Source organism: Spermophilus citellus, assembly GCF_964194105.1.
Source record: "Spermophilus citellus genome assembly, chromosome: 4".
Lineage (NCBI taxonomy): Eukaryota > Metazoa > Chordata > Mammalia > Rodentia > Sciuridae > Spermophilus > Spermophilus citellus.
The window spans coordinates 108,186,526-108,210,660 of record NC_138185.1 but is presented as its reverse complement, the minus strand read 5'-3'; the positions used below and the strand labels follow the sequence as shown (position 1 = coordinate 108,210,660).

Genomic DNA, 24,135 nt, shown 5'->3' with positions numbered 1-24,135 from the left:
TCATCCCTGTACTCAACCAATAACTCAAAGGCAGGGGCTAGATAATAAGGAACACAAATTCTAATTTAAAAGAAAGGATAACTAAACATACTGGAAGAAAAGTTACATTTTGATTATGATATTAAAATTTCTGCAGTTTCACTCCCCCCCTTCTGGTTAAAAATAGGGGGCGGGAGAGAGTACCTTATATAAAAAAATGACTAATGTGTGATCTTTACAATGTACTTTCTTTACTAACAAGGACTAGTAACATCATATGCTGATATTATTGATAAACATTTTGTGAAAATCCTGTTTATAAAAAACATCAGATTATTCCTAGACTAATAAAGTATATGAAAAATAAAACAAAATTCAAAAACTACCCCTTCAGTGAAAATGCTGGTTTTTAAACTAAATCTCACAGCCCACTCATGAGCTGTGAAATCAATTTAGGTGGTCACTATGGTTATCTTAAATACATCCATATAGAACAGGGATAGGCATTGGTTTACTAAATGATTTATATACTATGTATGTAACAATGTTATGTTCTTACTTTAGTCACAAACTTTTTGTATCTGGGTCAGAGACCAAAAAAAGAAAAAAGAAAAAGCTTTAAAGCTTTTTTCTAAAGCGCTCTTGTATTTTTGAAGTTATTTCAACATGATTACTTGTGAATATTCCATTTTACTAACAAACTAAGCCCTGCCAACTGTATTTTAGATTCTGGAAAATTCCAGTTTGAAATGAAAAAATTACAGTTATCTTTTAATTAATAAGCAGTAAGGATGTAAAGGATAACTATTGAAGCTAGATTACAGTGTATAGGGGTTTACTACATCATTTGCTCTATTTTTGCATGTTTGAAATTCTATCAAAAATACAGAAGAAAAGAACAGTAAAGAAATGGATCTAACAGATAATAATTACAACAAATAAATTTATAAATTGGGACCGTTAAACATGCTGTTTCGGGCTGGGGTTGTAGATCAGTAGTGAAGCGCTTGCCTTGCACAAATGAGACGCTAGGTTCAGTCCTCAGTACCAGATAAAAATAAAGGTGTTGTATCCATCTACAACTAAAAGAATGTTTAAAAACAAAACATGTTGTTTCTAAGGAATATCAATCTAGGAACTTCCATGGATTTAATTCAGGTAACGTTTGGATTGCCTTCTTCAACTACAACAGACTGGTTTAGAGGTCTTAAATACAAAAGGAATAGATGAAAATAAGTCACATGTAACTAAAAAAAAATAAAATAAAAACTACCTAAGAGGACAAAATAACATAAATAACAATAGTTCAGTGTTATTTCATTATCTTATTAGTCAGCCTTCAACTAATAGAAAGGAATACAAAATACCTTACCTACCTGATAGGATTTTTCAATTCTTAATTGTTTTAATTCATGCTGGCAATTTTCCCAGCAAGTTTAATATGAGATCTCTGTTTAACAGATACCATTCTGCCTTCCTTGAACAAGAACTCCAAGTGTTGTCTGAAGTAGATTTTAAGGCAGTCAGATTTCAAAAAAGTACATGCCTTAAAATCAATTTCATTATTTCTAAAAGTAAATTCTAAAAACGTTTTAAAACAGTATTATCTCTCTGGGTTCTTTTCCAATTGGAGAAAGTGCCTAAGCACTGTGCAATTTGTAAAACTAGAAGTGAATTTTAGACATCATCTAATCCAATGATAGCTAATACTACCATCAGGAAAAAATGAAGAACCAATGGCATAATTTGTATATGCAAACACACTCTTACCTATTCATTTTTATGTATCTTACTAAACCTGTAACATTGTGCCTTGTTAGTATTCCATCAGAAAAGGCACTGAGGTTTTGTCATGATTTTATATTTAATCACATTAAGAATTTGAGTATCACTTGGATATGATTAAAACCATTGGTATGGGCTGGGGAGGTATTCAGTGGTAGAGCATGTGCGAACCCTGTGTCTCCTCCCCAGCACCACAAAAAAACAAAACAAAATAAAATACTGGTATAATTTGGGACTTAATGTTTTCTCAAAATAGAACCTTACACAACATATAGAACCCTGACAATCTGAGAATGATTTCACATTATTATTTACATTTCACTGTCTAGTCAATTTGAAGTAATACCCAAGTTCTATCAATGATAAAACAAAGGGAAGCAAAGCATATCCAAATTGATATACTTCTCAAAAACACAATAAAGCAGGGTATAAAGCTCCAGTAATTAACATTATTTGGTAAGAAGACCAGTCTTAAAACATTCCATAATTGTTTCCAAAACAGCAGAAGAATACCATTTAGCACTTTTTAATATGAGAAACATAACACAGTATGTTTCCATCAAGCTGATCACATCTGTTTTAAAGAACAGATAAGACTTGAGGTTTTGGTTGTTGTTCCTGCTGAAAAAAAAAAGGAAACAAAACAAAAAAGCCAGCATGTTTCCGGGGAACATTAAATATGTCTCCCCGCCAACTCAACTGTGTGCAAATTACAGTGGATACTTAGGAAGTTCTTTATTTAGTAAACCTTATTGCCATTCAGATAGACTAATTTAAAAGGTTCTAAGTGATCAGGTCAAATAACCTCAAGTTAATTAGGTTTTACTGATAAGCATTTGTCTTTATACACACGAAAATCAAACAAAAAAGTTAGGCCTACTTTCAATGTTAGATAAAACACTAAGTTGAAATTAGGTACAAATTTTGACTCCTGCTCCCAAGCTGAATGAATTCTAGAAAAACAGATACATTTTACTTGTGTACTCACTCTTTTATAAATTTAATAATCAATATCACTGAGATAAAGTTTTTTATATGGTATCACTTTTACATTCAGTGAATTTCTTTATATATTTAAGCCTATAAAATAGTTTGTATTCAATTAATTTTATTGGAGAGGTTTTCCTCTTTTCCCAAAGCTAATTCTTAGCATCTAAAAGTATTAATTGAAGAAAAATCCACCAAAACTTCACAAACAAGTTTAAAAATGCATTATCTAAGTTTCTTAAATTAAACTCCATATTATCAGTGTCATTTTTTAATTATATAAAATGCTTTGTTTATGAGGCATACTAAAAACCAAGCCAGTTAGGTACAGGAGGTAATTCTGCACCTTTGTTTTAATTTCACTGTGTCAATTTACTTTAAAGTCCTCTGTTCTAGACTTATTCTGACAGCTTTTATCTTTCCAGATGCTCCTTAAATGAAGATTCATCCCCCATTCTTATATTCTGCTTTTTCCTGGTATTACTGAAGTCTTTCTTCTGTCTTTTCCTTTCTCCTACAACTTCATTCTCTATGCCTGACCCTGTCTAGATTGGGCTCACTGTAACAATAAACTAAATAAAATGCATCAGAAATTTGTTCACAAATCTCACTTTTTCCAAAACAGCATAATTTTATTCAAACTTTTATTGAACATCTCCTGTATGATTCAACAAACCTTGGTTGTTTCTCTCCACATTTCACTTTATAGATGCTAACACCTTATCACCCTCCCATATTGTCTGATATTTAAAAACAAACAAAAAAACCTTTACACTGATGGAGCAAAGTTTCAAATTTCACATATAAAACACCTTACTTTCAAAAAGTTACCTCAAATTAATTAAATAAAAAAACGAGGTCCAAACAGAGCACATTTTTAGTCACATGTAGTTATCTCTGAAGGCCTAATTAAGTACTTTTTATTTAAAAAATAAAGATATTATATAATATAATGTGATAACAAAAACATTTTTATAAAGACAGTACAATAACATGTTGCCTTTTATTAGTGTTTAAAGGTATATTCCACAAGAGAATATGTTTTACATCTGAACGGTACAGATAAAGAAAAGGCTTTTCTTAAAAAAGTCTACTTTTTCATGAGGATCTGAATAACTAGTACAAAATCAGACCTGTAATGAACTTCAATCTTAATCTGTGTCAAATAAATTCACTCTGGAGCACGATTATATTTTAAGTAGGTTATTTTTCCCCTTATATTGTTTTTAAAAACCTTGGTATATTCACAGATTTAAGTTCTACATTCCCCCCTCCCCTCTCCAATTTGGCCACAGCCACCCTGTAAAAAAAACCCATGAAAAGATCCTGAATGTAGAAACATGGCCTTTCCTCCCAGACTCCTGATCAATTTCTCATGCCTGGGTGCTCCACTGATATCAATTGTGATTATTTTTAGTCAATTGCTTGAGAGACTGAAAGCAATATGATCTCCTGAGGAAAGTCTTTAGTTCATGGCAAACTTCTGGTCAAATCTTATTTGGATTAATTATATTAAAATCTGTTACATGATGTTTAGCATGTCATTTGTCTTAAAACAAAAAGCCAGCAGGTTTCTAGGGAACATTAAATATGTCTCCCACCAACTCAACCATGTGCAAATTAAAGTGGATACTTAAAAAAAATAATTATATATATATATGTATGTATGTACGTTGTATATATAGCAAAAGCACAAATCTCTGTTTGGGGTCTTCAAAGACCCATTTACTTTTATTCAAGATGACAGAAGCACTAGCAAGTGTTCAGAATATACATACACATGAAGAAAAATAAAGAATAATGTTATTTTTTAAAGTAATAATAGTAATAGTTAACATTTAGTGATCCAATGTCAGGCATTGAAACTAAATCTCCATTATCTCATTTAATCTTCACATTCTCCCCAGGAGATTGTAATCCCCATTTCAGAAATGAAACTGAGGCCTGCCTTATTCAAGGTCACTCAGCTACAAAAAGTAGAACTCAAACCCAGTTCTATGGGAGTCCAAAGCCTGTGCTCTTGATCACATTATACAGGCTGGTTTATACTCACTCAATTTTAAGTAAAGCTTTCAAATGTCTTATGTTTCTTCCTTAAAATGAACCACATCTTTGAGGATACATACAAAAATCAACAAATAAGGATTTTACTTGAAACTGTTTTTTCAAGTCTACATGTTTGGATAGGAAACAAAATCCATCTGAATGAAAGCCCTGAATCCATATGGTAATGGGTCACATACTCATTTTGGAGCTGAAGAGATCTTGGGGGTCATCTAATCCAAACTCTTGATTTTAAGAATAGTGAAAACAGGGGCCTTTTGAAAAACATTTATTCTCAACATAAACTACCAGATTCTCAATCCAGAAATACTTTTTTTGAAACATCCTTTTCATAAATAATCTAACATTTTCACATCATACAGAATATAATATCCCTTTCTGAAACACTAAGAAAAAAACAACTTAATGACATGAAGTCAGACCACTGCAGGACTATCTTACTAATTTTAAGTTTGTATATTATCATAAGGTATGTTATAGAATGCTATAAAATGGCATCCTTAACTATATAAACTCAAATTCAAAAAACAGGTATTTCTTCCTTGAATTCAATTTGTACATTCATTTGGGTCAACTACCCAATGATCTTCATTTTTCTTTCATGTCATGTGATTGAATTCAAGCTCATTTCAAGAGAAAGGCTGTTCTACACTGTATTTAGAACACACATCACTGACAGCAGCCAGATGTCTTTGAAGACCCATCCAAAAACCTTGCTTTAGTTGCTAAGAAACTACAATTTCACCATAAATCATCAAAAGGATGAGATTAAACACATAAGATCGAGAATCTCACCTATTGTACAAACAAACCAAGCTATTTCCATAAATTGAATAGCCAAAATCAAAATTAGGTTTAACTCCTTCTGTAAGCACAGACAAAAACCTGATAAGACAAATCAGATTAACTCTACTGTGTCTTCCACAGTGGCTTCACACTTGGAGGAAAACAGGAAAAAACACCCATTATACTTAGCATATTCAAACACAAGAGAAAGAAAAATGTCTTTCCTAACTCCCTCTGCCCCCCACAGTGATTATCCAAAACCATAAAGCATACATAAAATTTGAAAAATACAATTTGGTACAATACTTTTATTTAGCCAATGATGTTTTTTCAATCCTGTGATATATTTTCGTTTTAATATTTAACATTTAAGCCTGGTTTCTCTGATTTTTTTTAAACTGAAGTCATTTAAATTTGAGTCCTTTTTACAAGAGTAATTTGAATTGCTCTATCAAAACAATAAACACTGAGATCAGTAAAAAAAATAATTTATATTTCATTCTCCAGCACTGATTTTTTTCATATTAAAAAACTTTAAACCTCTAAATATCTGTTTCCACAACAGCAGAAACAGACTCACACTCCTAGTCTTGCTTCTGAAAGATCAATTCAGCAGTTGAACTGGTAACACATGCCTTCAACCGGAATCTATTTTGCCTAGACGCCCCCATGCCTATGATTCCCAACCATTTCTCCATCTTCTCTAAAGAACGTCAATCAGTTCAAAACCAAGTTCTCTTATTTCCACTGTACCCTGCATTACCCAGAGGCTACTTTTATATTCCTCGCAAATAACATCTTTTCAGATATTGAAACTCTTCGGTCCTGAAACTTTTAGATCTGAAAAGCCTACTTCCTCCACATCCCTCTGGGCAGCAACTACCCTTCATCCCACCACCGCACAGTCGCAGCTGTGTCCCTGCCTTTCCAAAGGCCCATCCAATACCACACAGTCTCCTGCCACAACTCATTGAATGCCCTCCCTTCCCTAATATATCCTCCTGCATTTTATTCCCTTCCATGATTTCTAGTTTCCTCATACCCTCGTCTCTATACCCAGACACCCTTACTTTTCTAATATTTCCCCTACCTCAGTTTCACCTCTTTTTCCCCATCCTCCCGTTCATTTTCATCTCCTTATTTAGAAACTCCTTTTTGCACTCCCAACCACTAAACTAGAATGCCCGGCACTCCACCCTCTTTAGCAAACCCAACCCTCTTCCCTCCGCTCCTTTGGAGACACACTGCTGCTTCTCGTACAAGGTCCCCTACTGCAGTCAACCCACTCCTTTATCTTCCCCCCACCCCCACATCCAAGGTTCTTCGATTCTACACCCCCTCCTTAGGGTTCTAGTACTCAATTCACTCAATATTCTTCATGACCTTCCTCATTTTCCCCTTATTTTTAAAAATGTCACCAATTTTACGGGGCCCAAACAAAATTCTAGTCGATCCCAGTGCCCGGGAATCCCGTTCTTTCGGGGAGCCGACCGACACCATCCCTCCACCTCCAAGAACACAAACGCCTGTCTCCTGCCACCGTCTATAAGAAATGCGCCCCCTCCTCATCCGCCCCCGCTACTCCACCTCCTCATGTTGGCTTCCTCGGTGTCCCCTCGCCGACCCGGAGGGACAAGCGAGGTGGAGCCCCAAAGTCGCCAACACGTAGGGCTCACATCGGACGCCCCCACCTCTCCAACAGGCGGTCTCCGGAAGACCTTATACCCGCACCTCTTCAAACCCCTGACCACCATCTTCTCCTCAGACCCGCAGCCCCTCAGACTCCCGCCCGGCCCCCTTCCCCTGGCTCTGGCACCCCTCCGGGCCCGGGCCAACTCCTTCAATAGCAGACCTCCCACAGCCCCCGCCCGGCCCGCCCCCGGCGCCCCGCTTACCGTTCTGAGCGGCGACTGGCCCTGGGAGGAGGCAGCCAGAGACCAGCAACAACGAGAGGGCCAGGGCGCTGGGGAGCGACGGGCCCGACATCCTCCCTAGCAGAAGACCGAACGCCTAATGGGCCGGGGCCGGAGCCAGGGCAGGGGAAGGGAGGGGAGGGAGGGAGGGGGCGGGCGAGCGCGCGAGGGAGTAAGCGAGGGAGGAAGCAGCGACTCCGCTCCGTCCTTCCCCGTCCTCCTCCTACCGCTGCAGCGCCCAAGCCTCGCGAGACCTGCGCTCCGGGCCGTGGGCGGCTGAGCAGGAATAATTGAAAAGCTCGCGAGAGAAAGAGGCTTCGTCTGATATTCCCGCCCCTCAAACTCGGTGTCTCCGCCCCTGCAGAAACTGATTGGTCTAGCTTGTTGTAGGTCACGTGCTAAGGCGCTTCTGGCCACGTGACGGGGCTAGGGGACGCTCCGCCTGCTTTTCTGGCGGTGGCGAACTGAGAAGTGAGCCTTTCGTTTACTCATCTCTGCAACGGGCGTTCCCGTAAATAACTGGAAGCGTTGCGAACACAATACATTTCCTTAGCCATGCGTTAGCGCTCTTGGCTGTAAAATCTGATACGCCATCTCCGCTTTTATGCTTCATCTCGTTGTCGCCTATCAATTCTGTATCCCCTATCAATTCAGAGCTACTTCTTCCTTCTAGACTTCGACTATAGACCTCTACCGATAACAGACCCCAGCCTCCCCTCGCGTATATTTCACTTCCAGACAAAGTGTTGCGCTGGCTGTGCCTTCCTGCCTCGACATCTGTTCTGCCTGCCTGCCTGAAATGTCCTCCTTTTCCACCCCTGCCTACTCCCTGCACCCCGGGTTTGGCCTTATTTTAGCTCCGCAGTCTTTCAGGGCCAGAAGTTCAACTAGCCTAATTGCATGTCCACAGACACAATTCCACAAGGAAGTCATCATGTACCAATTTATATAAATACTCCTCGGAATTGTTTATCCATTACTTGCTGTGTACCAGACACGATGAAATCCATGTGAGAATACAGTTCCTGTCCTCACAGAGTTCACAGCCTAGTCCGTCAGAGGAGTGAGGAAGAGCCAAATGACTTATAGGGCATCCAACAAAGCCCTGTGGAAGTTTATTGGCTATATGGTCACTACTGGTTTCATGAAAGTTTGGAAAATGTTCTTATTTAAGGGTGTTTTTTGTACTACCTTCAGTGCTGGTGGTTGGCAAAGGAATTTCTACTGCTTGGCTCATCTCTGAGTCACAGCAGACATCCTGGGGAATGTCTGGAGTAAAACAATGAGGAGCCAAGTGAATAGTCCAGCTGCCCTGACGATTCAAAAAGAGGGCTTGGAGAACCTGGAGGAAGGCGATCCTCACATTCTCTGAAGCTAATGTAGTCTCAAGCTTTCAACAGGAACTAGACAGCTGGTAGTTCCAGATTGAGCTTTCTAGCAAGGGCTAGGACTATAACTATGAAATGTTGTAGATTGAAGTGAAAACTAGATTTCTTCAAAATCTCAGGTGTGTGAATCCAAAAAAAAAAAAAGAAAAGAAAAGAAAAAGAAAAAGTTGGCATGTATCTTCATCTGAACAAAGGCCCTTACACAGCCCTATAAGAAGGACTATCAAAGTTGATGGAAGCTTTCCTTGATGCAGTCATAGTAACCATAACAAATATTCTCTATTTGATCCTTGCAGCAAATGAGCCTTATAAAATTGTTTTGTGGATAGGGAAATTGAGGCTGAGAGAACATGACCTGCCCAGGGGCTCAAAGTGTTTGTGTTAATCATTAATGCCAAACAGTCTGGTTTACCTGCTTCTAGGCTCATGAGAGAAGTGCATTTTCTTGCCCTTTTGAAGTTGGGAATGGCATGCAACTTATTTTCTTTTTTTTTTAATATTTATTTTTTTTATTTTTTATTTTTTTTTAGTTCTCGGCGGACACAACATCTTTGTTGGTATGTGGTGCTGAGGATGGAACCCGGGCCGCACGCATGCCAGGCGAGCGCGCTACTGCTTGAGCCACATCCCCAGCCCCAAATGCAACTTATTTTCAGTCAGTGAAATGTCTCACATGTGACATGCATCATTTCCAAGCAGAAGACTTGGATTCAAAACCTGGAGCACTTCCAGCACATTTAGGGTTGCATACTCCTTGCCTTGGGGATGATTGGTAATCAATGATGATGAACACACATGTCAACGTGAATCTTATGTCTGCCTGGGTTCTTGAGTTAGCAAGATAAGCTAAGCCCTGCTGTCAACCCACATAGCCCAGATAGCAATTGCTGAGTTAAGCTGCTGAGATCAGGGATGTTTGTCCAAAGAGCATAACCTGGACTATTCCGTTTGGGGAAAAGATCAAATTCAAGTCCACCTCAGCACCACCACTAGCATTTATTAGTTATGTGGCCCTTGGAAGGTGACCTCTCTTTGGCTTATTTGTCTGTAAAGTGTAGCTAACGATAGTTCCAACCTCATAAGACCACAAGAGGAATAAATGAGTAGACTTTTGTGCAATGTTTAGAACAATTTCTGGTACATAGTAAATGCTCCAATTTTGATAATAGTGATAGTACTCCAACTCTGACTCTGGCCTAGTAAATTTTTCCAACTGTGTCATGCTTACCAAAAACATTCAGGAAGAAAAATGTTAAGGATGGGTGTGACCAATCAACTCTCAAAACATGCAGTTAAGAGGAACCTTTTTACATTGAAGAAAATGTCACCAAATCTCACATGATAGTTGATGTACTTTCAGTCTTCTTCTGTAGCAGTAATACATGATAAACAAAATTTACATTAACTCAGTTTTCTTTAAAGGAATTTAGGGATTTGAATTTTTGTTGTTAATATTTATGTACACTGAAAAATCTCTTCAAGTATAGCTTTGCCAAGTGATCGCTGAGCTTCATTGCAATACCTCAAAAGAGCCCTAGAGGTCCTCAGAGGTTAGGCTGAGACATATTTTTCCTGGCCTGGAAAAACGACTTTGGAGGTCGACTTTCCTGTGTTGATATCGCCCCCTGGTGGAAAGACCTGTAATAAAACATTCCCAATCGAAAGGCTTCACTTGTGTTGATTTGGTGTGGTTCACTGAGCCATTGGAAGGATGTCCGTCAGAAGAATACAGTAATAATATTCCTAAAGTTCCTAAAGTTCTTTGAACTTCCTATTGGAGTTCCCTCTTCCTCCTGGAAAGTTCTTGTTCCTTGAAAGTTCTTGCTATTCAGATATTAAACCCTGCCCATCTTAATTGCTGTCATCTTCTGACTTTCCAGTCAATATAATTTTTTCCCTTCCCCTTCCAACTCCTGGTACCATCCTTGAACTCCATAGTGAATCCAATTACCCATATTTTTTTAAAAGAGAGAGTGAGAGAGGGGGAGAGAGAGAGAGAGAGAGAGAGAGAGAGAGAGAGAGAGAATTTTTAATATTTATTTTTTAGTTCTCGGCGGACACAACATCTTTGTTGGTATGTGGTGCTGAGGATGGAACCCGGGCCACACGCATGCCAGGCGAGCGCGCTACCGCTTGAGCCACATCCCCAGCCCCAATTACCCATATTAATGTATAGGTGCGTGCAAAAACTTTCTCGATCAGACCTCAAATATTCAGAAAATAATACCAAGAATTAATAAATGGGATAGCATTAATTTAAAAGCTTCCTTCTTCTCATCAAAGGAAACAAAAACGTGAAGAGAAAATCTACAGAATGGGAAAAAATCTTTGCTAGTTATTATTCTGACAGAGGATTAATATACAGACTATAGCAAGAATTCAAAAAACCTATTAATAAATGGGCTAATGAACTAATCAGGCATTTTTCAACAAATATATGAAAATATACTCAGATGTTGAACATTGTTAATGATGTATTAACAATTAGGGGAATGCAAATAAAAACTACACTGAGATTTTATCTCAGTCCAGTTAGAATGGCAACCATCAAAAATACATATGATAATAAATACTGGAGAAGGTGTGGAGAAAAAGAAACACTGTTGATGGGACTGTAAATTAATACAACCACTATAGAAATCAGTATAGAGCTTCCTTAAAAGATTAGAAATAGAACCACCATATGACCCAGCTATCCCAATCATTGGTGTTTATCCTAAAGAATTAAAGTTGGCATACTATAGTGAGATGTGCATATCCATGTTTATAGCAGCACAATTTACAATAGCCAAACTCTAGAAGCAGCCTAGGTGTCCATCAATGGATGAATGAATAAACATGCACCCAATGGAGCTCTGATCAGCCATAAAGAAGAATTAAATGTCATCTTCAGGAAAATAAATGGAACATGAGAACATCATGTTAAGCAAAAAAAGCCAAACTCATAAAGTCAAGGACCATTTGTTTTCTCTCATATGTGAAAGCTAAAGAGGAAATAGGAAAAGAAATGTGGGGTGAGAAGGATCTAATAGAAATCAAAAGATTAGTAGAGAAAAGGAAGTGGGGAAGGAGGAGGAGAGAAAAAGGAGAAATATGGGGGGGATATTGCCCAAATTATATTGAATTATATTGTCATACTATGTACATGTGCAAATATGTAACATGGAGTCCCACTATATGTACAACTATAATGCACAAATAAAGATTGGAAAAAAATAAAATATTGTTATTCTAAAAAAATTCAAGTTAATGACCAGCCTGATTATTATTTACTATCTTGGTGTCTCAATTTTTCTACCTTCTAATATCCAGCAATCTTTTCCTCACCTAAGTTACACCCTTAACATTTTAATAATACCCTCAAAGAACTCCATCTTTAACATGTGAAAAGGTGATACTCCACTCTCCATTTCCTCCAATTCTTCAGTCTCATTAAGACTGCTGATCTGCTAATCCCACCAATTTCTCTTTGTCCATTCTTCATTTCCTTCATGGTCCAGTTTAGAGCCCATAGCTCATCATTACAATCATTCTCTTGTCGCCTCAGTCTCCAGAATATTTCTGGGAAAATCACAACCTGACTGAGCACTACAGTCTGAAATGAGGTTTCATGCCTGCACCTGAGCTGCTGAAGGTTGCCAGAGAAAAATCACACACAGGATGAATGATTTCATTTTGAATTAGTGATCTCAGAGCTCAAAAGGGAACTCATCCTCACCCATTGATTCCACCCTTTCATAAGCGACAAGCATGAATTTGCAAGTACAATGGTCACATGCAAGAAATGCCTATTGCTTTCTCTGAATTAAATTTAATCTATTCTGATCACCTTTCTGCTAAGATGGATGACAAGAAATTCAACTTGGGTCATTCTGAGCCTTCCTCCCTAATTCCCAGTTATATGAAATTCCTGGGTTCTTATGGTAGATATTTGCTTTTGTTATTGTTGTTAACTGTGATCACTGCTCTGTGTCCATTGCCCAGGCCTGTACAATCCCTCAAAGTGAATGGTTTGGTGCTACACACCACCCCCTGCAGCAGCCTCACTCCACACCACATTCCTGATGAACCCAGCCTAATTCCATTTTAAGATTGGGAGCCATCTCGTCACAAAGTCATGAAAAGTTAATTTCTGTTTCTCTATAAATTACTGAGATTTCTAAACTTTGGAATTCCTGCCTGTGCTCTGAACTCACCAGTGCCTGGCTCTCCTTGACCAGATAACAACCCTCTATGAAACCTCAGAGTTGCCTCATGAATTCTGATGTTGGGATCTGAATTTACTCCCTACCTTGAAATATCATGCCATATAATCTGCTATCTGCCCTTGTGTTACATTTGCCAGAACCCTGTTAGCTATAAGTTCCCAAGACACCCCCCGCCCCCGTTTGTAACTTTTTATGCTATATAAACCTTTTTTTCCCCTGAGAGCTGAGCTGATCTCTTTAGCCTGGTTTTGGGAGAGACAGTCGCTGGCCAGCTTTCTTTGTGTACACAAAATAAGCTTGCTTCAATTTGATTTAAATTGGAGTCGGTGGTCTTTTCTTTGTGTCGTGATTCAACAATTCCCTTTCAGTTCTTGGTGACTGCTTTGCTGCTTCTTAGTTTGGGGCCTTTTGTGTACTTCGTTCTTTTTGTCCAGATTGCTTAACACTCCATCCTCTTCACCTGGTATACTTCTCATCCTTTAAATGTCAGCTTCAAATCATTCTTCCCATTATGAAAATTAGCACCAATGTGAGGTACCACTTTACACACATGAATGAAAGTTAAGAATTTTAAAAACCTAACCGGTACACCTATAATCCTAGCAATTCAGGAGGCTGAGGCAGGAGGATCACAAGTTCAAGGCCAGTCTCAGCAACTTAGTAAGACCTTGTCTCAAATTAAAAAAATAAAAACAACTGGAGATGTAGCTCAGTGGTAGAGCACCTCTGAGTTCAATCCCCTGTAAATAATAATAATAATCTTTTTTAAACCTAACAGTACAAATGTTGGTGGGAATGTGGAACTCATGCATAGTATGCATTTTAAAATGACAGCACTACCTTGGAGAACTGTTTGGCAGTTTATCATAAAGTGAAAGACATACCTAATCTATGACTAGCAATTCTACTTCTGTATCCCCACAGTCTGAGATATGAAAACACAAAATGATTAGTATAAGAATGTTCACAGCAGTTTTACATAATAGCCACAACAAAGAACAACCCACATACTGTAATCATCAACAGGTGAATGGATAAACAAACTGTGGAATAGTCATATCATGGAATACCATGTAGCATAAAAAAGAAAATGAACTACTAATACATGGCACAGTAGAGATTAATCCCAGAAAAATAATGCAGAGTGAAAAAAAATGAACACCCCCCCCCAAATAAAAGAATATATATTGTATAGTTCCATTGATACCAAGTTCCAGGATAGGCTAAACTAATCTATATAGAAAGAAAAATAGGCTAAATTAATCTATATAGAAAGAAAAATCTGCATCAGTGGTTTCCTGGAGTGCAGAGAAGATTGATGAAAGGGGTATGAGGGAATGTTCTGGAGTGATAGAAAATTCCACATCTTTATCTGGGTGATAATTATGCTGTTGCATACACTTATCAAGACTTGTTGAACCTATACCTCAATTTAAAAATGAAATCAAAATCATCTTCTGGTCAGGGAAGCCTTTGTTGGTCTCCCTAACTCAGTTAAACCTCACTGTTGCATACATTCCTGTTTTCACACACTTCTCCTTCATAGCACTCATCACTGCAGGGATTTTACACTTACAGGTATGGTTTGTTTTTTGTTGTTTGCTTGCTTGCTTGCTTGCTTGCTTGCTTGCCTCTGGCTCCTTCTCTAGACCTCCATGAGAAGGCTACTGTGATCCAGTGCCTAACACATTGCCTGGCATACAGTGGGTGTTTAATAACTGTCTTTGGGTGAATAGGTGAGGCACACAGCTGGATTCAGAATCAAAGTCTCCTGACTGGTTTAGAGTTCTTTCCACTCTACTGCTCTGACAATAGAATCTCTTCGATGCCTCAAAGCCCAACTGTAATCCTACATGTTCTGGGAAGTCATCATCATTCACCATTCATTCATTTCTCATTAATTCTACAAATGTTCAGTGCCTATTCTGTGCAAGGGTCTGAGTATACAATGGTGAACATCTTACATTGCAGTGGGAAACATAGACAATGATGAATAAAAATTGCAATTCCTGAATTATAATTTTGGTCTGTGGTAAATGTAGACATATTGGACATAAGAGAGTATATTATAGGGAAACCTACTTGAGTCCGGGGTGGGAAGAATGGACAAGAAATTCTCCTGGAGAAAGGCACAGTGCTGGACTCTGCTTAAGAGTCACTCAGGCAAAGATGGAACAGGCATGGGCAGGAGAGGTCTGTTCCCAGGTGAATGTGAAGGTTCTGAAGCAGAAAGGAGCTTATCAAAGTGTGCAGAGGAGTCCAATGTGCCTAGAGCTCAGAGAGTAAGGGGAAAGGGTCCAAAAGGAGGCTGAGGCTGGAAGAAGGTGCTGGGGCCAGATCAGGCAACACCTCGAGCCCATGTGAAGGATTCGAGACTTCAGTCATCTATTAAGAAACCTGTAGGTTAGTACAGAACCTCCTCAGTTGGCCCTGAAGGAAACCGAGTAGGAGGGCATGGTGGTGCATGCCTGAAATACCAGCCACTTGGGAGATTAAGGTGGGAGAATTGCTGGAGCGCCAGAGTTCAAGTTGAACCCAGGAGTTCAGGACCAGATATCCAGACATCCTAGGCAACACAGCAACACCCTGTCTCAAAACAAGCACACACCAAAAATAAGTAAATAAAGAGTATATTGCAGCCAAAGGAATAGTTAAGCTGTGTTCTCTTTAATCCAGATCACAAGTTACTCTCTGTTACCACTTTTTTTTAATTAATAACAGTTTTTAGCTGCCCCCTCCAGACTCAGCTGTGCTGTGGGGAATTTAAAGAAGGGCCATGTGTCCCTCGGGTTAGACCATAAAGGGGAAGAAAGCTTCCCCTAAGGCTGTGGTGTGGTGGCTGCTGTCTCCATGTGGAAAGTTAATGAACCACAGAAAACAGATACCAATGTGGTGGATCGTGAGGGAGGATGGGTTATCCCTCCAGACAAGGAGACTCTGGTGATTACCAGATGACCAGCCCTCGGAGCTTCCTTTCTCCTCTCAGTATCATTGAAAATTGTTATCAACCCTTCCATGTTAGGTTAATTTCACACATCTCCATATCCAGCCTCTCATCTTACAACGGGAGTTCATTTAACAACCCTGTATATTGCAGCTTTTCTCAGTTTAGAAAAGTTTTCCATATTACTCCACTTGGTTATCACAACAACCCCATTTCATAAACAAGATAGCCAGGGCTCAGAAAGGAGAAAGACCTGTTCCCAGTCCCTAGCAGATAATAAAAGAAGATTTTGAATATAAGTCTTTTGGACCTTAATGGGAATATACTGAAGATTCAAATACTCTGAGTCACCATCCAGGGGAAGACAGTCTCTTGCATGACCCTCTTCTGGCAGCATGAATCTTCCCTGAGGATTAAGCAATGTCCTTGGGCAAGTTTTCCATTCAAGGTCTCCTAAGGTTAGCATAACACTATGCCAGTAATTTCGCATTCTCTTTTCTTTTCTTTTTTTGGTGATGCTGTTTATTGAACCCAGGGCCTTTTGCATACAAGGAAAGCTCTCTGCCAACTGAGCTATATCCCCAGCACTTGGGATACACATTTCTTTAGGAAGTGCCTTGGGTATCATCTCTACTCAGATGATCAATGAAGGGATGGGACAGGGCAACTCAACAGCCAAGTTACACTCTCCATGTTTTAGGTTGGGTTTTAGGGTCTAAAACATAACACCATTTAATCCTTGCTCAAATTTAGAAACAATTCAGAGACATAGGAGTAGGCATATGGAGGTCAAAAATAGCCCCCTTGTGAAGGTGATATTGGAGGACATGGATGGGTTCGCTGGCCACATGAGCTGGTTAACACTTTGTCCCTGAATTTGCCAGATGTATCCAGGCAGAGACATTGGCAGTCCAACTATCACAAGATAGCCAGGACTCTGACACTGAAAAACTTAGATGATTATGGAGAAGTGGAACCAAATAACCTGCTCTCTGACAGGGGCAGGTCTGAAGCTCACTCAAGTCTTTCTGCCAATTTGCTTACCAGAAAACTCACTCCAGAGCCCATGAGAGAAGCAAGTAAAAGGAGGCCACGAATGTTACAATAATGAAATGATTCTGAGTGGCTACACATTAGAATCAACTGGGGAGCTTGAAAAAAAGTACCGGTACTAAAATAGGTATATACACTGATGTCCAGGTCCCAGGCTCAGAGATTTCAATTTAATTTTCTGGGATGGGGCCCAGTTCATGCAGCAGAGTGGTGTGCTCTAATATAATGCAAATGCTCTGCATTTCATGCCTTGGTGCACATTAAGTCACCTGGGGAACTTAAAAAAAATATCCCCATCTTTAGAACTCATCGATTAAATCAGAATCTCTGGAGGGGAGACTTAGTATGTTTTTAAACCTCCCCAGGTGATTCCAATATATAGTCAAAATTGAGAATAGGTGTTCAAATGAAATCATGTTGTTTCAAATTTGAGTATGCAGTGGAATCAAAAGGAAGTTTTGTTAAAAGACAGATCATTGGGCCCCATCTCCAGAATTTCTGATTTGGTAGGCCTGGGATTGGACCTACATCCCGCATTTCTTCTCTGCATTTCCAACAAGTTCCCCAGGAATGCTGATGTTGTTGGTTTGGAGACCACACTTCAAGAACTGTCCCAAGTGTTACCTCCCTCAGATGACACAGCCATTACGAGGTCTTAACTTTCATCTCTAAAGCTCTCTAAAATAATAATTATGTCAAAATTGGTGAAATTGGCCCACTTGGTGTTTCAAGAGGGTTAATGGGTTTTAATTTTATAATAGAGGGTTTGCCATACTGTGGCTAGTGTCAGAATGCCCAAGGGCTATTATTTACTGTTAATTTTCCAGTGTCTAGCATGGTAAGTGGCACAGGGTAGAGTGTCAGTAAATATTATAAATGGTTTGATTGAGATATAATTGGCAAAAACCAAACTGTACATACTAAAAGTATGCAATTCCATAAGTTTAGGATTTTTAAAAAATATTTATTCTTAAGTTTTTTTTTCAGGTGGACACAATATCTTTATTTTACATTTACGTGGTGCTGAGGATTGAACCCAGTGCCTCGTGCATGCTAGGCGAGTACTCTACCACTGAGACACAACCCCAGCCCCAAGTTTAGGATTTTTATACACTCCAATTGAAAGGGTAAAGTTTCTAAGCTGCAAAGCCTGAGTTAAAAAGTGAAGGACCAGGTATTGTTAAGTTCCTCTGCCACACCCAGAACCTGAAATTCCTGAGGCAGTTAAGACAACGCTCTACTGGCCATTTAGCCTAGGGCCCTGTGCAGCTTGTCACGTAGGCATACAGGGCCCGAACCAATCAGTTTGAATGTGTACCCCGCTTAGGAGTGACCAATCACCCCCGCCTGACCTGTTCCCACCAATGAATGTGCTAATCATGTATAAGAGTTGTTTTTCAATTTTCCAGTGCCTCATGCTGATTTGTTCTGATGTATACAAAGCCCCCGCCCTCCCCAAAAAGTGTACTTAAGCACTGCTTAGCCTCTGCTCTGGGCTCTGGGCTGCTCTCTCTTCTTGAGTGAGCCTGGAGCCTCAGCGCGTTGAATTGGATCCTCAATAAATCCCCTTCTGCAATTGCATGAGTCAGTCTCTTGGTGGTCTCTTCCTCCGACTTTTCGCCGGACCCTTACACAATGAATAGGTACAGATTGTCAGATTGGATTTTAAAAGGCTCAACTATGTGCTATTGAAAAGATAACCATTTCAAACATGAAGCCACAAATAGATTTAAAGTAACAGAATTGAGAAAGTATCCCATGCAGATATTAATTAAAGGAAAACTGGAAAGACTATATTAATATCAAGTAGATTTTGGAAGAATACTATCAAGGAATAATGAAGAGATTACATAATAACTATGGGGTCAAGTCACCAAGAGCACATAATAATCTGAAATTCTAGGTACATGATAACAGAACTTCAAAGCACATGAAGCAAAACCCGAAAAGTAAAATAGACAAGCCCACATTTACAGTTGGATATTTTAACATTTCTCTGCTCAAAAATAGTAGGATTTTCATTCTTTCTAAGAGTACAGAGCAGTCACTAAGATAGACATTTTTGCAGACTATATAACAAGTCTCAGCAAATTTAAAAGTACTGAAACCATACAAAGTATGTGTTTTGATCAGAAAGGAATATCTTAGAAATCAATGAGAAAATCCTCAAATAATTGGAAATTGAACAACATACTTCCAAAAAAAACTCAGGAATGGATCATAATGGAAATTGTATATAGGGAATAGGGGAGGAAGGGAAAGGGAGGGGGCAGGGGATTAGCAAGGATGATGGAATATGATGGACATCATTATCCAAAGTACATGTGGAAGACTTGAATTGGGTGTCAACATACTTTATATACAAATAGAGATATGAAAATTTTTGGTATATATATGTAATAAGAATTGTAATGCAAAAAAAGTACATGAATTGGCATGAACATACTTTGCATACAAAGATATGAAAAATTGTGCTCTGTATGTGTAATAAGAATTGTAATGCATTCCACTGTCGTGTATTTAAAAAAATAAAATCAATTAAAAAAGGAAATTCTAAAATATTTTTTGAATAATCCAGTATGTTATAAAGATATTTAAAAATAAGAAAAATATTTATTATATTTATATATATATATTATCATTTCCAGTATTCTTTATTCTTATACATAGATCCAAATTTCCATTTGGATCATTTTTCTCCTGCCTAAAGACATCATTGACAAGTTTGCTGGTGATGAATTTTCTATGTATTTGTTTATTTGAAAAAAAAAATCTTCATATTCTCCCTCTCCGGCTTCCTCTCTCTCGCTCTCCACTGGGGATTGAACCCAGGGTCTCACACATGCTAGGCAAGTGCTCTACACTGAGCTCCATCCCCAGCGCTCATCCTCTCTTTTGAAGGGTATTTTTTCCAGGTATGGAATTCTGCTAAGTCAACAGATCATTTTTTTTTTCAATTCTTTAATGATTTTTTGGTCTCAAATAATTTCTAATGAGAAGTCTACTATTGTTGTGGTATAAACTAATCAATAAAATCAGTAAGAGTATAAGTTATAGGTTATAGTTGGTATTAGCTTGATCATATAGACATAAGGCTTATAGATATCAGTAGTAAAATGATGAGTAAATGAGATAACTGCAAGCATCAAATAAGTATTGGGATAGCGGTGAAGCCAGATTTAAAGTTAGGTAGTCAGTGTAGTTAGGTAAATTGGGTCTAACATCGAGTGAAATCTAAAATGCAGGCCATGCTGAGAATGACTCAGGGAAAACACAGGACGACTCATGGAATGTTAATGAAGTCCGAGGCCCTAGGCCAAAGTCCACCTCAAAGAAGTGTTAATGAAAGTCCACCTCAAAGAAGTGTTAATGAACAGCCCCCAACAGATTTGGGGATAGCCCATCCCAGAGAAATGATAAGCCCATCCCAAAAGGTGATAATTAAGTCCTTCCTGCCCTTTTGGCCCACCTGTGTCCCACCCCTCGGGCCCTCCAACCTACATTCCATCACCAAACCTATAAAAAGGGAAACACATTTGCCTGCCAACTGGATTCCACCTCTTGGGTCTCCTTCTTCCTCCGGGAGAAGTCTTTTCTGCTGTCCTTTAATAAACTTCTAATCTCTACTCTGACCTTGCCTCGCGTACTTGCCTCGGCATATGCTTTTCTGGTGTTATTCTTCAACATCCGGGAAGCAAGGACTCGTCACCGGCCAACAGCGGTAACAGCGGGATGGAGTTACTGTGGCTATATAAACAAAAAGCATGGCAGTAGGGACTCCATCTTAGCTGTTCTAGACTCCATCTTAGTTTTTCTGTTACTGCTCCTGTGAAGAGGGAACTGCATGACCCATTTCTGAGAAACAGAAACGAAAGCTGTCTTCTTATAAAAAATTGTTTTTCTGTACTTTATACCCCATAGAATGTCCCCAACTCAGGATATGATGGTGGTCATGGTGAGCTACATCCTGGGCTTGAGTACATTTATGGGTTTAGGAGACTTTGAAATAGATTATTGCCCCCGCTCAGCTGAAACTCAGGATAGTTGTTTAACACTTGCTGGGACCCCAGATGTGGTTAACCAAGTTGTAAGCTAACGGCTCTTTTTAGCTTCTGTGACTTGCTTGCTTGCATGACGCTTAGAAAAGCCCCTGAGTTGTGGTTTTTGTCCTTGAATTCCCAAGACACAGGCCAGGAAATTGCTGTTCTCCCATAGAGCATCAGTCTCTATTGGTGGGTGACAGTTGCTGGCCAGGTGAATAAAGCCCTTTTTTTGTTTGAATTTGGATTTAGAGTGTTTTCTGAGGCGGCTCCCTGTGACACTATAATTCTTGCCTTTGTCTCATTGAACATAATGTGTCTCTTTTTTTCTGGCTGCTGTTGGAATTTTTTTCTGATCACTAGTTTTTCAGTTTGGTTATAATCCTCCCTTTCTTTCTTTCTTTCTTTCTTTCTTTCTTTCTTTCTTTCTTTCTTTCTCTTCTACTTGGAGTTCATTGAGAGTCTTGGATTTACAGGTTTACAGCTTTGATCAAATTTGGAAAATTTTTTATTTTATGCCATTATTTCTTCTGATAGGTTTCTGTCCCCTTACCCTTTTGTATTTCCAGTTTTTATGTTCCAGTCTGGTGTGTGTGTGTATGTGTGTGTGTGTGTGTGTGTTGCAGTCTTTTTCCTCTGAATGATTCTTTTCTGATAGTTATTGCTAGGTGTTCACAGTCACCAATGCCCCCCACCTCTCTCTCTCTCTCCCTCTTTTTTTTTTTTTTTTATACCAGGTAATGAACCCAGGGGCACTTAACCACTGAGTCACATCCCCAGCCCTTTTTTTTATTTAGAGACATGGCCTCACTAAGTTACTGAGGCTGGCTTTGAACTCTCAATTCTCCTACCTCAGCCTCCCGAGTGGCTGGGATTACAGGTACTATTTAATTTGGTCTTAATCCAATCCTATTTAGATTTCATTTCAGATAATTGTATTTTTCATTCCTAGACATTCAATTTGAGTCTTTTAATGTCGCCTCATTGTTTTGCTTTCTTTTCCATCATGAGCATGTTTGTAATACTTAAAATAAAATTTATATTTTTTTGTGTGTTTGAACCCAAACCCTTACACATACTAGGCAGGTATTCTACCACTGAGCCAAATCCTCAGCTCTTTGTAAGATCTAAAATAACAGTCTAGAGTGTAGCTTAGTGGTAGAGTGTTTTGCATAGCACATCCAAAGTCCTGGGTTCAATTTCCAGCACTGCAAAAAGAAAAAAAAAATCAGTAGCTACTTTAAAATACTCATCTATGGGGTGGGGATGTAGCTCAGCAGTAGAGCACTTGCCTAGAAAGTGCAAGGCCCTGAGTTCAATCCCAGCAACACACACACACACACACACACACACACACAAAATTCCTTGTCTACTAATTCCACCATCTCGGTCATTTCTAGGTTCATTCCTAATGATCATTTTCTCTTTTGGCTATGGGTTCTATTTCCTGCTTATTTGCATGTCAGTGGTTTTTCATTGGATACCCTACATGGTAAATTTGATCTTACTAAAGGCTACATTTTATTGTATTTCTTTAAAAGAGTATTGAGCTTCATTTGGGCATGCAAGTTATGTGTATCTGTTTGATCCTTTTGAAACTTGCTGCTCTACATTCTTTTGGCATCAGAGGATCCATTTTCCTAAGTTTGATTAGGCCTCCTCTGAAGGCCCTCCCCCTCTGAGGATGCCCCATGTATTATAGTCTCTTTACTCTAGCTGGTGGGAACAAACACTAGACCCAGTTATGTGTGAGCTCCAGGAATTGGTTTTGACTCAGTGCTTTCCAGTGCTTCCTTCTTCAGCCTCAATGGAATTTCACCCTCAGCATGTACAGATCAGTACTCAGCTGATGGGAGTCTAGAGCTTTCTATTTATGCAGTTTCCTCCTCTCTGGTACAGGCCCATACACCCTAGCTACCTCAGTCTACCCAAATTCCAATCACTGTCTCCTCAGCTCAACAAGGCTGGTACTTTTTGGTTACACCCCCACCTACACTGCAGTCAAAAAATTGCCTTGAGGCAGCAAGCTGGGCAATTATAGGACGCCCTACATTTGCTTCCCATCTCTCAGGAATTGCATCTCTGGGCTGTGTTGTTTCATACATTTTATCTTGTGTTCTAGTTGCTTCTAATGGGATTGTAATTTTTGCAGCACTTATTCCTTTATAGAAAGAAGTGGAAGTCAACTGCTTTTAACTGTTTCTCCTTTAGTTCTTCGAAACAGTTACTTCCATAAGTCCAAATAATATTCTTGAGCTAATATTTTTAATTTACCAACTTCCTGTATGAAGGATCAAGAGTTCACACTACCCTCCATATTTTCCCTCCCTTTTCCTGTTTTAATGTTATGAGGTTTTGTTATTTTAATTAATATTAATTATTTTATGTCTTTCAATAAGGTATTTCTCCCTCCATCATATTTTTACATTTTTTTAAATTTAACTTAATTTTTTGGTACCAGGTACTGAACTCCCCCGAGGCATTTTAACATTAAGCCACATCCTCAGCCTTTTTAATATATATTTTATTTAGAGACAGCATCTCACTGAGTTACCTAGGGCCTCACTAAGTTGCTGAGGCTGGCATTGAACTCATAATCCTCCTGTCTCAGTCTCCCCGGCTGTTGGGATTACAGGAGTGCATCACCACACCCAGCCTTTCATCACCTTTTTTTTCCCCCAATTTTTGCTTTGATGTTGATTGACCTTTATTGTATTAATTTGTTTATAAGTGATGCTGAGAATCTAATCCATGGCCTCACACATGCTAGGCAAGTGCTCTATCACTGAGCCACAACCCCAGCCCCCCCCCATCACCTTTTAATAGTATCTTTGGATCTTCAATTACTCTACTCATCCTTTCAACTCCATATCCTGACTTCCAACTCCCTACTTCCACATTGCTGTAGTTGCTATCATTAATATTTCGTTGGATAAACAAGTTTAAATCTTCTGTATTTTGTCTACAGATTGATCCCAAAAGTTGAAA

The 24,135-nt window shown here is 38.9% G+C and overlaps 1 protein-coding gene across 4 annotated transcripts in view; it reads right to left on the bottom strand.

Moving 5' to 3' along the window:
- Positions 1 to 7,778, bottom strand: part of NPTN (neuroplastin) — an 87,512-nt gene extending 79,734 nt beyond the window's left edge. For 3 of the 4 annotated variants that reach the window (XM_081291638.1, XM_081291637.1, XM_081291636.1), the window contains exon 1: positions 7,497 to 7,778. In XM_081291638.1, coding sequence (XP_081147764.1) covers positions 7,497 to 7,587 — 91 coding nt within the window. In that variant the 5' untranslated portion in view covers positions 7,588 to 7,778. The remainder of the gene's footprint in view (positions 1 to 7,496) is intronic. The other variant, XM_081291639.1, reaches the window with a different exon arrangement.
- Between the last annotated feature and the right edge of the window lie 16,357 nt (positions 7,779 to 24,135).